General features: G+C 33.7%; 1 protein-coding gene across 1 annotated transcript in view; it reads right to left on the reverse strand.

The window, feature by feature from the left end:
* Positions 1 to 16696, reverse strand: part of LOC111060109 (nuclear pore complex protein Nup205) — a 96022-nt gene extending 79326 nt beyond the window's left edge. Inside the window, exons 1-4 of the mRNA XM_039430819.1 lie at positions 16541 to 16696; positions 10670 to 10821; positions 9034 to 9202; positions 1418 to 1636 (exon numbers count right to left, since the gene is read on the reverse strand). Coding sequence (XP_039286753.1) covers positions 1418 to 1636; positions 9034 to 9202; positions 10670 to 10821; positions 16541 to 16547 — 547 coding nt within the window. The 5' untranslated portion in view covers positions 16548 to 16696. The remainder of the gene's footprint in view (positions 1 to 1417; positions 1637 to 9033; positions 9203 to 10669; positions 10822 to 16540) is intronic.
* Between the last annotated feature and the right edge of the window lie 427 nt (positions 16697 to 17123).

Genomic DNA, 17123 nt, shown 5'->3' on the forward strand with positions numbered 1-17123 from the left:
AAGAGGGTAGGCTATTTTGAATTTAATGGCCGTATTGAATTCACAGTGAATATATATTAAGCAATAGAAGAAGAATGAACATTTTTAAACCATCATGTAACAAGTGGAAATCTAAGATTTGATTAATTATATCAAAAAAGTAAAAAAATCACAAATGTAGAATAAAGATTTCACAATGAAGTTTTTGAAAGACAATAATTTCAGTTTAAAAAAATGAAGCTTATATAATTTTACAGATACGAGATAGTAACCTTCACACTAATATATCGGAGATCAAGAAACAAATAAAGTTTATGAGCTAATTGAAATATACACCTATAAACAACTATAGAAGATTCATCAATATTTTTGGAATTAGAGACCCTTCCCTTTATTAATATGGAGCTCAAAATATAATTTCCTATAATATCCTACTATGGTACCCTTCATGATAATATCATCATGAGTGTACAAATATCAAATTTATATTACTCATCCTGTATCATGGAAGAACCTTTTAAGAATCTTAAAACCATCTTTTAATGATTCAGATGAGATATTATAGAACTTATTAAAGTTCTTATTCATAATTAATCATAAAATTTAGCCATAATTGATTATTAGCCATTTCTCATTACTCTATTATTGATTAAGCTTAATAATTATTATGAACATTAATGATAACATAAAAACGTTAGTATTATAGTGAGGTCCACATTATTTTATTAATATTGGTGTTGTTATCCTTGTCTATCATTCGATTTTCTGTAGTTCATTTTTTTCTTCGCTGCTCTATTTGAGGTTAAACTATGTTTGTATCATTGTAATTTTCCAGAGTTTATTCATTGTTATTGGTTGTTTATTGTATGTTAGAAGCCTCTCGCTGATGACAAAACATGTATGATGAGCATGTGTGTGTATGCGCAGGATAAACGTTATCAGTATAGCATCAGGCTTCAAACATAGAATGAATAACCAATAACAATAAATAAACCCCTAGAAAATTACAAATTATAATAATAGAAAAAAAATTATCCTCAAATAGAGCAGCAAAGAAAAAAAATCAAGATAGAAGGTCCTAACCTCAAAAAAATTTTGCTCAAAGCCTTTCGCTGTGAGGACGCAGCAATGTGTGATGGTGTCACACGTGGTGTATCATGCATGTCCGACCGTTAGTAGCCAGCCTAAGGATGTCGTTTCTTTCAACTTATAAACATTCACTGACTTGAACAAATGAATATAATCTATTATTCTAGCAGAAATGTTACTTTCTTTTTAATAACCTATAAATATATAGCTGGATTTAACATCAACTTGTAATATGCATGCTAATGCAATAAGTAAGTTCCCTTATTGCTTTTATTTTTCTTTGTTTGTAATGTTTTTTTTTTTGGAAAAAGTTTATTATAATAAATACAATGATTGGTGTTTCCCTTACTGAGAACTTTTGATAGGAGTCCGTCGTTGGCGAGTTGGTCGGTGAAGTGGGTGATGTAGTTGGAGATGTCGGGGTGCGACTCGACCATCCAGAGCACTCCCTGCCTCGCCTGCACCAGCACTCGCAGCGCCTGTGTCAGCGCCTTGCGCCCATCGTAGTACAGAAGGATGGCCACCAGGCCGCGAGTCAGGCCCGGATGGTGAGGCATCTGGTACTCAGCTGCCAACACACAAACATTCATTTCTAAAGTTTTGCACATTTGACGCCTAGTCAGATCGGACTCCCCCTAACACATGCTTAGTCTATTTTATTTAAACATGCACAAAATCAAAGCAATTATTGGGAAAGAAACAACAGAATTAATCCAAAACTGTTTCTCTCCCAATTCAGATAGTTATAAAAGCAGTTTTGGGCAAACGCCTGTTGTTTTTACCTGAATTGTATGTGTTGTCTATGAATAAATGAATAATGTTTATTTTCTGAATTCAGATTTTTCAAAATACTAAACCTACATCAATATTTTCATTTTCCAAGTTTATAATGAATTATTATGAAGATCATGTGCTATCCCATTTTCATTATTATTTCATCAGATCTAAAATGACTGGAAGTTGAGTTGATTTGTTTAAAAGTCAAGAATAGTAGGTAACCCGTGCTCCGCCATGGCCTAATTAAAAACTTGACAAACTGAAAACTTGACCTACTGGAATCTTGAAGAATTTAAAATAGACCTATAACCATCCCCGGTAAATTAAGAATTTTTATGCAAAATTTCAAGCTAATCAGTTGAGTAGTTAAGACGTGATGATGCGTCATTCATGAATTTCCAATCCCATATGTGTATAAGCCAGTTCTTTGATTTATTAGAGTATAGATTATGTCATTTTATCTGAATTCGGAAGATAAATAGCTCCAATTTATCTCTCAATTATTCCAATAATAAGAATTTGTTGTACAAATAAATAATTGAAAAATTGTATCAGAAACTGATTAAGAAAAGTATTAAAATTGTTCGATTCCTTGAAGTTTAACGTTATTACTTCGTACTTTCAAGGTTGGGTGCTAGCTAGAATACTCTCAACTCCATAAAAAGTTGAACTTGTTGGAAGATTTCTCATAAGTTTACACAATACACTCGTATTTTCATGATGTTTCTATATAACAAAATTTAGAAATAAGTGGATAAGTATTAACAAATTTGAACAAATTAATGTAAGCTGAAAAATATTGAAAATATTTTTACTAAATTCAATTAAAAGTTACAGTAAATGAGATCGTGAGTAAAAAGTTGGTTATGAGGAACTTAGCTTCTAAGGTGTATAGAACTGGGGTTTCGAATTATTTCTGCTCAATACAGAATATAGTCAAACCACATCCAGGGACCAGGGAAAGATTTGTTGTACAGGGTTATTCTCACAGGGTGTCCACTGAATCAGGCTCAGAAAATTCCCGTACAATTCCCATACATTTCCCGTAAATTTCACGTTTTTCCCGGTTTTCCTCGGCCGTACCTTGGGACGGGCTCGGTGCGGTTATATGTGTCCCGGTCTGTAGACTGTCCGTCTATATTGACTGGACTATTATTAAACAGAACATTTTAGGTTCTGAAAAACATATGTGTGATTTTATTTACTATCAATAATTTCAATATCGATAATACCTACACCAGATACGGAACTATACCTAAAATGGATATAAAGGTATTGCCACACATGCCGAACTGAACCTCGAGCAGCGTAGCGAATCTTACAATCCGCCGTGCATCGAGCCGTGCAATGAACAGTAGCCATAATATGTTTCATAATTGACCGAACGTAGTGAGGTCTATGTTTCAACTCGGATTTTCTTTTGTCTGTATGTAACGCGATTACGGCCAAACGCGTTGATAGAATTCGATGAGATTTGGCAGGAATATTCCTTTTTCAACTGCGCGTCGATGTATACAGAAGGTTTTTTGAAATTTTGCATTTTAAGGATAATATGAAAAGAAAGGAATTCCTCCATACTCTGATATCACTATATATATCATCTACTTTGAAGATACGATCAATCAGACTATAGAATTATTCGCATAATCAATCAGCTGACAAGTGGATTATTCATTGCATGCATCACACAGATGTCTATTTCTATAAGTGTTTCCATAAGGTAGGGTTTCAATATTTTTTATGATGCGTGCCCATCATTGATACTATTCTTACATTTCAAAAACAAATGTAATAGGTGATTGAAAATGAAATAAAAAATGATTAAATGAACTAAATAATACTGAAGAACTTATAATATTCTTGATTGAAAAAAAAATTATTTTAAAATAGTTGAGAAATATTTTTATCAGATGAAAAGATTATCACGGAACTGGATAAATTATCATATGAGATACAAATTCAAACGTGAACTGAGTTTATTAACATAAGTGAGTTTTTGATCTTGGAGAAAACAACAGTTTTTAAGAGTAAATTATGATTCAACTGTGAATTGTGATACAACTGAATCAACTAGAACAGGTGACATCAGATACTTTTGGATGAGAAAACTGCGTGAGGTCTACTGTTCACAGAACTACTAGTGTTAACACTCAGCTGTTAACCAACCGCCGCGTAGTTATCCGAACCGTTCGTCGCCCCACTAGCCGCTCTTTAACCGTTCTCCACGCCGTTCGCCGAACTTTTCAGCCAATCGGAGCCCTCGATTAAAATTTGCCATGCAGCTTGCGATATACTTTTGGAAAACATGCGAATACTTTTGCGAACATTAATACAGTAGAGACCTCTTCTCATTTTATTTAATCTATGTTTTGGACAATTCATTGTTATGAATAATAAATTTATAAGAATCGATAAACATCGCTTAATGCAAATAAAATAATTTCTGAAAAATTGATGATTGGATAAATTTCAATATTAAAATAATGTTGACCAAGAACTAGGTATCATGACAATTATTTCCTTTTAAAATTATAATCATTTTGTTATTTTAAACAAATAAATTAATTTCAACAACTAACCATAAGTTGACTGGAATAGATTCTGTAATTTCCATATCCTATTTATTTTAATAAATACCACAGACCCACAAAAAGAGACGCCTTTTTAATATCACCCACATGCCATAGATTTTTGTTGGTAAGAACATTGATCATTGTTATTTCACGAAAAAGTAGGTAGAGTTGAATAATTTCCCCCAAAAGGTGTCTGGTTTGGTCTATGTTTAGGCAACCCAAAAAAACCTACTTAAGTGGATAGGACCTTTTAAGGCTCATCAATCTATAATATAATAAAGTAAAGAACTGGCTTATACATGTACAGGTTAGGAAAGTTATGTTTGACGCATCATCACGTCTGAACTGCTGGATTGATTAACTCGAAATTTCACATATAGATTCTTAATTAACCGAGGATGGTTATACTCCTATTTTGAATTCTTCAAAATTTCATTACGTCAAGTTTTCAGTTTGTCAAGATTTAAAATATGATGTTTTTAAATCAGCTAATTCTGGACTAACGGAAATTTATACATGGTTGAAGAGCCACATTTTAACTTTAAACTACAAGAAAACTAAATTCATCACATTTTCTCCCAATGAATCTGGACAACCACACCCAAATTTTAAACTTAAATTACATTCAACTGAAGACAGACACGAACCTCTAAACTGCATGTGTGCAGAAATAGAAGTAGTGAAATCAATAAAATATCTTGGTGTTATGTTGGATAATCATTTAAAATGGACAGCACATACAGTATATCTATGCTCCAAGTTGAAATACCTTAAACATACTTTTTACAAAATTAATCAGTTAACAAACCATGACATCATAAGGAATATCTACTTAGCATATGCACATGTTCTATTCACATATTGTTTGGAGGTGTAGGGTGGCGCATATGATACTCATTTAAAGACAGTTTTCATTTTGCAGAAATTTTTTGTCAAAGCAGCCTTGGGCAAACCAAGGATCTATCCTAGTAGAGACGTTTTCCAAGAAATGAATGTTCTCACCATAAGACAGCAATATATAAAAACTTAATCCTTTCTATTAATAAAACTAAACATTTACCAACAATCCGAGCTCTCAATTACAACACTCGTCCATCGATTACAATGAAATTCATGGTCAGATTCTCCAGACTTTCAGTAAGTAGAAGACAGTATGAACACAACTGCAATATGCTGATTAATATGATTCCCTTAAACTTATTCACCCATAAAATAAACAGAAAACTTACAAAAGATATTGATGAATGGTTAAAAACTAGAATATTTTTCAAAATAGACTTTTAATCATGAAATTACACATAATAGATTGATTTGGTGAATACCTAAAATAAAATTGTGATTTTGTGAATTTCAACAAAGTTCTTTTTTTGTGTTTCAGTCAAAAAAAAAATCTTTCAATGATTTGAACTGAACTCATTGCTAGCGATCAGACACGTGTCTCTGCTAGCAATTATTGCCGTTAAATTAATGAGTACAACTGGGATTTAAGTTATGTTATATCTAATTTATTTTTATTATTTCTAGAATAGAGTATATTCTGAATTTCTGTATGATGTACCCAATTATTATGTGAATCTGTAATTGTATAAATCTTGTATATATGGCAAATAAATTGAATTGAAAAAAATAGACCCTTGCGAAGCACGGGTTACCTGCTTGTCAATAATGAACTTTTGATCAAGGAATAAGGGAGTGTTATTTTAATAGATTTGCAACATTCAGAAGAGTACTGAACAGTACTCTGCATGACACTCCTCAGCGTTTTCGGCCGACTGCACAGTGCTTCAGTCAGTCAATCAGTGACTTAAATGAGAAAGGGACTGAACAAATTATAATTGAATAAAAAAATCAAAGAGATTCAGTTTATTCATAGAAGAAAACAGTTTATCCAATATGTAGCTTATTTGAAATGATCCTGATAAAAACCGGATCAAAGTGGATAATATAAAGTCTTCGTGATAAGTTATTATAACTACTCTGAATACTTTTGTTACCAAACATATTATAATATCCTAGAGCCTGTTTGATTGAATAATCTAATTGGTTTTAATATATTTAGTACCTATCGATTCAAAGTGGATGATCAATTATTGATTCACAAGAAAGTATGATAAGAGAATCCATATCAAATAATATTCTAAACATGTTAAGAAAAAAATCAGTGATTGGAACATAAATCACTACGAAAACTGATGATTTGAAGCCGAACTTAGTAAAATAAATCAACAGAACAGAATGTTCCACTATTAAAATTGAAAAATATTCACCACGTGACAGCATTTTATTGTTTGAAATCGCTGAGCGATTCGCTGCACGGCGCGCTGCGCAGCAAATTGCAAGGTTCGCTGCGCTGTTCGAGGTTCGGTTCGGCATGAGTGGATATACCTTAATAATGAATATCGAAGGAAAACCTACTAGTTCCGATAAAACCTATCGATACACGGTACCGATAAAACGCAGTATTGATACAAGATATTTATAAAACGCCACATAAATACACCAACCTGTATCACCCATCACTAATACACCACTCATCCACTGGCTAAATTTCAACTCTGTCCTTAATTAATATAAAATTAGCTAGTTGACAGAAATGTCAAAAAATTCCCGTATCTCGACAAAATTCCCGTACAATTCCCGTACATTCCCCGCCCAAATGAAATTCACGTACAATTCCCGGATTTCCCGGTTTTCCCGCCGCGAGGACACCCTGTTTCAACAAACGGTATTTACGTCAGCTTCATGCACGAAAGGTATTAAAATATACAACCTATAAACAATTGTAAAAATAAAAAATATACAATTTATCGTTCATAAAATATACACAACAAATAATATTATTGATGTGAAACCGTTCTAGAATAACCTGAGGATATTGTCAATCATATTTTACTATTGTAGCACACTACAGTTTAATGGAATGTTATACTGCAATTACATACTACATAGGCCAACTACTGTATAGTAGAGATTTATTTATTTATCTCATATTACTTACTTACTTAATCGAAGCCTCTTCTACCTTGCGGTGTAGAGTTTACGAGAGATTTCCATCTATCACGATTCTGTGCCAAACGGCCAATCACTCTCCAATCACTAGAACCCCTAGACTCCAAATTTCTCCGGAGGTTATCAGACAATCTTTTTCTTGGTCTTCCGTCTCGCCTTCTTCCCTCTGCCTTACATTCCCATATCAATTTTGGCAGCCTCTCCTTGCCCATCCTTATTACGTGGCCCAGTCACCTAAGCTGCCCTTCCTCTATCCTCTGAGTGATTGGATTAGAGTTGACCACCGCTCTTATAGATTTCTCAGTCGGTCTCTTCTTATCTTTTCAATCACTCTACGTAGGAAGCGCTTTTCTTGGGCCTGCAGCTAACTCTTACTTCTCTCTGTCAAAGTCCACGTCTCAGAAGAGTATAACAAAGTAGGAACATGTGGACCAGAGGACTGCCATTTTCGCTTTTTAACTGACATATTTCATATTAAGGAACCCTCTTGATAGCGCATAGTAGAGTCTACCACCAGAGGCAGTTCTAGAATTTATTTCCTCCTCCATTCTACCCTCTTGATGTATGGTAGCTCTCCAAGATATTTGAAGTTGGAGACCTGTTCAATTCTTCTATTTTTCATCTTAATCTCTATCTCTCTGTGATTGGTTGCCACAGCCATCACTTAATTTTGTCTATGCTTATCTCCATCTTTTTCTTTTCCAGTTCCTCATTCCAGATGTTTATTTTATGCTGAAAATCCTCTTCCTTGGCAGCCAACAGGATAAGATCATCTGCATAAGCCAGCTCTGAGACTTGCACTCTCTGTAGTCGCCAGTGACCCACTGTCAATCTTTTTTCTCTATACTTGCAGGCCTTCATCACTCCATCCATCAGTATAATAAAAAGATACGGTGATAGAATATCTCCTTGCCTCACTCCTGCTCTTGTTTCAAATTGCTCAGAGCTGCAGTTACCAACTCTTACATAGTTCCTACAGCTTCTGTTGTAGCTCTGGATGGCCTTCAACACGTTTTCGTTCACTCTCCTTAAAGTATTCCATGGTACTCTGTCAATTGCTTTGATGAGGTATATAAAACACAAGCACACGTTTTTACCATACTCTACACTTTTTTCTAGAACTTGTTGCAGGATAAAAATTGCATCTTGAGTACTTCTACCATGTCTGAAGCCAAATTGCTCCTCCTCAAGGTCTGGTTCAATAAAACAATTCAGCCACTCATGCAGTATTGTTGAGTAAAGCTTGCCCGGTACGCTCAGAAGGAATGCTGTAACCACAGGGGAATATCCATATTGAGCGTATCTCATATTATACAATTATAACTTTTGAAAATCCCAACAGGCTAACAGGAATTGACAATATCCTCGTCATTTTCATTGCGACATTCATAATAAAGGATCCGAGTACATTACGGTACAGAAAAATAAGAGTCAACGACATCTTCGCATAAACGTGAGCTTCAAACAAATGATATGGATTCATTGAAGATCGATGTATATTTTGAACTTTAAGCATAAAGTTCAATTCTTTCAATTTTTACGGGATGAGATTTTTGAAGACATTTTTGTCGGCGAATTCGAAGAGAGCGAGCAGCGCTTGACTTACCAATAACAAGAAGATCCAGCGCCATATATTCGTCAAGATCATACATGTCGGATATGATTAATGCCTCCTCGACCAATTCTTTAGGTAATGTCTGCTGACCAAGACCAGGCAGACGAAACCCCTCTGTGATGCCTTTCTGCAAGTCTTCTCGGCTTTTAGCATTTTTAGGCTGGAATTTGAAGAGAAAATAAGAAATTATAGGCTAAAAAGTATGGTAAATTAAAAGAGAATGAATACTTTACAGACTACAAGCAACATAAGTATTGAATAAAATTCAAGAGACATGAAAATTCCTCACTAGTTCAATACAAGGTATTTTGAGATACTACACGAAGTAATAAATTGAAGAAATCTAAAACTATGATTCCAAATTGTTAAATGAAAATTCGAGAATAAAACACGCTTTTCAAGTGTGTCTTAATTTCAATAATTAATATTTTAAACTTAATCTAACCAGTTCAAGTGGACTATTACTAACTGAAGTAGCTTTACATTATGAACAGACTATTTCCGAAAAGATTGTGATTTAAAGGTAAATCGAATGTTATTTGGTTTTATTTGAACTAACATAGATAAAGCCCTTAGCAAACAGAGAATATAGAGGCGTCAACTAAAAGTTCTGTCTACGGTCCGAGTATGCAGAGGATTGGACACTGCAACGGCAACTGCAGTGAGCCCGTTTTTATCAAATTCTACAACAAAAGTTAAAACTAACAGTAGCCTAAAAAACCATTCAAGTGCTGATTCAGGAGTGCTCAAACTTTTTAAGCAAGGGAAACATTGGTTTTATTCAAGGGGCTCGCGGGCCAAAGGTATAATAGTGAATGATGGGCGGGGGTAAGGGGTTTCTGGGAAATTGTATAATTTTCAACAAGTTTATATGCTCACGATGTGTACATATATGATTTGTTATGTTCCTACTGAAACACTGGGTAAATTTTTTGTTACCAACACAATTTCACTTTAAATATCTATTATTCGTTGATATAATTACAAATCATATGAATATGATCGGGATAGAAGAACAGGCATAGCCCAAAACTATTATGTTCCCAAATTTTGAAAATAATGAAATGTCCGAAAAAATAGGTTATGTTCTTACTGAGGAAATTTGAAGTTCAAAGTTCTGTCCAAGAATATATATTAGCTAGAAATTTTGAATTTAGAATGATTAAAATACCAAATTATAGTTAAATTTTGCACTTAATATATCACCGCACTTTGAATAAATTAAGTTATTTCAGAAAATTTTGAAGCCAAAAATATACACACAACTTTCAAGTGGGCACTGCTGTTACTGCTTGTAAGTTGATGAAGCTTCAGAGCTTTACAGTGCAATAGGTAGAATTATTATTCTAGTTTCTACTTTCGGTTATAAATTGAAATAAAACTTCAAGTATTTATTCTACAACTTATTTAAAATTAAACACACCTTCTTATAATTATTACAATCATCCGCGCAAGTATAAAAATACAATCATAACCGTATGAATTGCAAAAAGTTTGCTTAATCATTTCACGAGAACTCTGAACATCAATTTATTATCTCAGATAAGTTATTTATGTAATTTAGAAAAAGTTTGACATGTAATAGCATATGCTACTTGTAAATCAATAATGTTTACTTTATACTTACAGGATTTTTCAGAAGTGTCAGGAAATTCTGTTTATGTTTTTGAAGATACTTCTCTAACTGTTCTAAAACACTGTCGACATTTTTAGATACTGCTCCTTCAACAACCGTGAGTAATTCCTTGAAAGGAGTCCACATGTCTTCATTAGGTTTACCTGGAAAAGAAACATTTCAACAAAAAATTGGAAACAAAGAATAGAATACATTGGACATTGAGAAAAATCCACTCCAGTGGACATTGGAGAAAATTTTAAAATAAAAAGCTTTTATTAGAGTTGAAAAGAATAAAGTTTGAAAAATGCATTAGTAGTCTTTATATCGTCTATTAAGGGCCCTATAACACATTCCTTTAACTCCTCCTTCTAAGTTACTTCCATGACCAGTGAACTGGATAGATGGCGTCAAAAAAGGTTGATGAAAGGTCAAAATATACTGTCCTTCTGCGTATCAATATGAATTAGCTTATTCATTTACTGAGTAGAATGGATTTCTCTTCAGATAGATCTGGACTGTTTCTAAAAGCAATACTATGCTGGTTCTTTACACAAACAGGGAGAACATTATAAATGCGCAGTGCAATAATAGAGAAGTCCTTTCTCTTGTTAGTTTTGCAGCGCGGTATGTTAATTCCAAGTATCCTCCTTGGAATATGTGCATAGAGAACAGCCTTCAGCATAATGTATCTGCTTTCGGTGTCCTTGACATGCAGCTGACTAGATAGTAGATAGTAGCCTATGTACGGTACTGGCTGAAGACCGTGAGGATATCCAGTTTAACAAAGATAAGCCTAGTACAGTGCTCACGATGCCTGCTAAGGTGATCACACAAAGCGCTTTCTTCTAGTGCATCAGCACACTATTGCAGCCCGCCGCATGCCCCCACATAAAAGATGGGAATGGAAAAGGGCAAATCGTTTCTGCTGAAAAGGGCTCTAAATCCACACGTGAAGTAGATCTAGTATATAATTAAAATAAATAGGATACCAGACGATTTCATTAGGGATAAAATTACAAGTAATAAATTAAATAAAATAAGATCCTGGGTAAAAGAGATTTACTTTTTTAAAATCGAAAACTAAATTATTATAATTATGACTTGTTTTTAACACGCTCAGTTTAAACTTGGTTTTTTTGATTACCTAAAAGAATTTTTTTTTATTATTATGATTATTATAATTTCTATATTACCTATTTCTATTATTGGGCTTGTTGATTTTTGATTCAAGAATTGATTTTATGTGTTTATTTATACATATTTTTGGTTTTTGGTTTACTAATTTTTTGTTTGTATTTTACAATATTATCACGGCAAATGTACCAATAATTTAAAGAATATTTTCGAACTCGTGGCTGGAGCTCAAGGCTTCTTTTTCCAGCCACACCAATGTATATTAGTTGATAAGTGTTATTTTGTAAATTTCTAGTGAATTGGTAAATAAATAAATAAGAAAATAAGAAATAAGAAATAAGATCACCATACATTAAATTGTCGTTTATCACTGTTATCATATAACATTATTATATTGTAGATAGATAGATATATATTACGTCTGGTTGGCCTCAACGGCGTCAGACAAGTCAAAGTGCTAGCAAAAGCGAGACACCATTAATTTTTTATGAAATTTATATCTAGTATATAATTACCATTTGTCTTTGACTCTATTACAGTAATCAAAATAGTCCTTCAGACTATAAAAGCACTCCTCCTTTAGAAATAATTTCAAACTTTGTTTCAACTCCTTCATCGTTAATATTTTCCGCAACCGAATTGATAGTACTTGGTAAATCTTTCTACCAATATATAACTGAGTTTTTCTTCATACAAAGTCAATCTATGATATTCCGAGAAGGTACTCTTATGCCGTGTATTATATTCATGCGTCTTATTAATAGTCTGTAACACCTTCTAATATATACACACATTTCCAAAATATAGAGACAGGGAGCACTGAGAATCCCCATTTCAATAAAATAGTCCCTACAATGTGTTTGTGGATGCAACCTCAACATAGTGCGCAATGCTTTCTTTTGACAAATGAAAATTTGCTGAAGGTTACTCTCTCTAGCTCCCCATAGGGCCACTGAATATGTAATATGTGACTCCACCAAGCAATGATAGACCGACTTTAATAGAGGCTTATTATTTAATTTACTTAAATTCCTTAAGACAAAAATTCCACTCGCTATTTTACTTTCAATATTATCCAATTGTTCCCCCAACCCAGCCCTTCCTCCAGTTTCACTCCTAAGAAGTCCGTTGAGCTCTTGATTACCAATTCCGACTCTCCAATTAATAATTTAGGTGTTTCATTGTGTCTTAACCTCCTACTCTGATGGGTTTGTAGACACATATAATTTGTTTTCGAGGCATTCAACATCAATTTATTGTTTGCAAAATATTGGCACAGGCTATTCATCTTAAGATAGGATTCAATTTCCAATTTTCTCAAGTCTTGGCTCCTTGTCACCCGAGTCGTATCATCTGCAAAAACATACAGATTCTCAATGGGAACCGACCCTGCAACATCATTCACATAGATCAAGAACAACAAGGGGCCCAGAATAGAACCCTGAGGGACTCCAGAAACAATTAATTTAGGCTTTGATCGTGTGAATTTTATTTTATTTTTAGTTTCATGTTGAATCTCTGTGACTTGATACCTGTTTGTCATGTACGAATCCATCCATTTCAATGCAGAGCCCCCAAAACCATGAAGTCTGAGTTTATTCATTAACAGATCTACATTTACACAGTCAAAAGCCTTGGAGAGGTCGGCAAAACAAGTGATTACCGCCTCTCCCGACTCAATCGCATCAATACAGTAGTTGAGGGAATCTATTAGTAACAATTTGGTAGACTTGGATCTGAGGAAACCATATTGCTTATTACAAAGAATGTCGTTATCCTCCAGGTAATCTATAAGCTGATTACAAATGGCTCTCTCCAATATCTTAGAAATAACCGGAAGCAGAGAGATTGGCCGATAGTTATTCAAATCAGTTTTGTCCCCACTTTTAAAAAGAGGTTTGAGTCTTCCTGTTTTTCAGCCATCAGGACAAATTCCTTGTTTTATTGAAGAATTTATCAAGTGTAACAAAGGCGAGACTATTTCTTCTACACAAAATTTTACCACCTTCATACTAATTCCATCCAAACCATATGAAGATTTTTGCGAAAACAAAATTCAGTATTCTACTTTGTACTTCAGGCTCTTCACACTTTGCACCCTCTTTCCACCCTCTATTCTATCACTAATTGATTCTGCAATGTTAACAAAATGTGTATTCATAATCTCTGCTATCTTTTTAGGATTTTTAACAGTCTCGTCCTCATTCCTCAAAATCAACTTTTTTCTGACCCTTTCACTTAATTCGTTTACTACTTTCCAGGACTCTTTAGATTTATTACTGGTCTCTTCTATTCTTCTGTTATACCAACAAGCTCTAGCAAGTGCAACATTTGTTTTATAGAATCTTTTAGCTTGCTTGTAGTATATATATTTTTCAGTTGCTTTGTCGACTTTCCATTCCTCATAACGGTCTACCATATCAATATTAAGATTTGTAATTTTCTCATCAATCCATTTCATCTTATTGTGGTGGATCTTTTTCTCTTTGAAAGGACACGAAATATCAAAGTGATACAAGAATAGTTTTACAAAGGTATCATATTTCTTGTGAATATCATTTTCACTGTAAACATCAGCCCAATTCTCAAGTTTCAATCTTTTCTTCAACTCTAGAAGGTTCTGGCGATTCAAATTCCGTGCAATGAATTTTTTAAAACGACCAATTCTCCCAGTTGGCTGTTTATAAGTGAAAGAAACAGCATGATGATCAGATATATGACACTCAATCAACTCATGTTTATTGACTGGAAAATTTGTACAAATGTTGTCAATGCAGGTTGACGTCAGCTCAGTTATTCTAGTAGGCAAGAGAATCCTCAAGTTCAGATCAAAACTCTTCAATAAGTTAAAACAATTTGCTGCTCTATCTTTCTTCATTATATTTATGTTAAAGTCCCCCCCCCCTATTATTATTCCATGCGAGTTCAAAAATGGTTCTAATGCTTTGAGATAGGCACTCAACTTTTCAACAAATATATCAACACTAGCATCAGGACTCCTATATATTGATGACAGAATTATACGTTAATCATCCAATTCCACTTTTGCTCGGAAAAAATTTCACCCTTTAAACTCCCAGTCATAGTTGAATCATTTTTAAAAATAGCGACCCCTCCCTTTCTCATATCTTTTCTTTCAAAATAATTCAGAGGGAATATATTGTGCAATTTAATTGAATTTAACTTACCATCAGTCAGCCCATGCTCGCTTACAAGAAAAAAATTTGGAGCTTCATCTTCCAAAAATATTTCCACCTGACCCACCTTATCAGTCAGTGATCCTACATTGAGATGTATCACTTTGATCTGTCTTTGTTTTTTCATACATTTTTCATGGGGAAAACGAACTTCTACATTTGTCTGTAAGTGTCTTAATCTTTTTTTGAAAGTAATTAGCGGATTTGTTTCAAGTTTATCATGATTTAAGTTAGAAACATGATATCCCTCCTTGTCCTCAGTTATCAGTTTAAAATAATATCGTCACTCTTATTTATAATGAGGAAATAGATTTTCATGAAATTTGACAGGTATGTTCCTTTTTAAATTGCGCGTCGACGTATATACAAGGTTTTTGGAAATTTTGCATTCCAAGGATAATATAAAAGGAAAAAGGAGCCTCCTTCATACGCCAATATTAGAGTAAAAATAAGACTATAGAATTATTCATCATAAATCAGCTGACAAGTGATTACACAGATGTGTGGAGCAGCCAGTCTATTGCTGTATTTCCATAAGGTCTATAGTTTCAATCAGGTACTTGTGGATGAGAATACTGCGTGAGGTCTACTTTTCACAGAACTACTAGTATAATATACTACAAACAAAAAATTCAATTATGATAAAGATAAAAAAATATTAATGAATCAAAATAATAGCAAACAAGACTTGATAGGGATTTAATCCTGTTTAAAATGAAATATAGTTTGAACTGTCACTGTGCAAACGGCCCTTACGATTCCTTCCCACCGTAGCAACAAGAATTACCGTGAGAATAATATGGAAGGTTACTATGATGAGTAACTTAGGCTTAGCTAAACTTTTAAAAACTAGTGATTCCATACTCATTAACTCAAAATAAATAAAAACAGGATTAATATAAGTTGGTAATAGATAGATTATTCGGTGTAAGTGCACGTCCAGTGCCAACATACTTGTCATAAAATTTATGGGTTGGGATCGATTTAGTATGTTATTTTGAGCACAAAAATTAAACGACGGTCATTATTGTTTTTAAAATAAACTAAGTTTAAAGTAGCACAATTTTAAAATGCATTCAACCTATGAGTAGCAGCCATTTTGATTATTAAAATCATCAATTTATGATATTCCTAATCTGAGTTTTCCTAACCCAAAGCTTTTCCTAACCTAAGCTTTCCTAACCTAAAGCTTTTCTTAACCTAAAGCTTTTCCTAACCTTAGCTACTTATAGGTTAAATGCATGTAAAGTTGTGCTACTTTGAACTTAGTTTTTTTTTAAACAATAGTGACCGCCGTTTAATTTTTGTGATTTTGTGCTCAAAATAACATACCAAATCGATCCCAACCAAAAATGTTATGACAGGTATGTTGGCACTGGACGTGCATTTCAGCCAATTATTCTAACAAATTTGAAAGAATTATATTGAAAGTTTTAATAATAAATATGCGACTGAAAGATAACCTCAATTTTCATGGAATTCTGATTATGATAATTTAGCATTTTTAGGATCAACAATCTCACTAAAATGAAAATGTTTCTCTACTCACCTTCCATTTTATGAAAAAACTAATTATATTAGAAGCAACAATAAATAATATAACATTACAACCAAATTAGGCTATTCCAAATTGAAAGTAACGTATTTATTTATCAAGCAAATGCATGAGGCGCCGGCACAGTATACATACAGTAAGGAAACTTAGCTATACCCTGACGCCAAAATCCGCCATCTTGTTAGGAAGCGTCGCATTGTAATAGTATTGATGGTAGGTTCGGATCACTTTAATGATCCGGATCAATTGATCTCGTTTACTGCCACAAGCCAATCAGAAGACCAGGATTGGAACTTCCCAAGGTCACGTGTTTAGTATTGGGGTCCTGTAAAAAGCATTGGTTAGATAGGCATTTGACTACAAGCTTCCACTCTGTATCTTTTCTGTGGCGCCGGTGCCCGGTCACAGTATACGTCATACAGTATGGGAACTTGGCTTTATAGTATCCTGGCGCAAAAATCCGCCATCCATTTGGAAGCTCCGCATTGTAATATAGTGAGGTCCACGTTATAATGGCAGTAAAGGAAGATACGAGATAACGTTGCCAAATTGACTTCATTTAGCCACTGAGTGTACA

Source organism: Nilaparvata lugens, chromosome 6, assembly GCF_014356525.2.
Source record: "Nilaparvata lugens isolate BPH chromosome 6, ASM1435652v1, whole genome shotgun sequence".
NCBI lineage: Eukaryota > Metazoa > Arthropoda > Insecta > Hemiptera > Delphacidae > Nilaparvata > Nilaparvata lugens.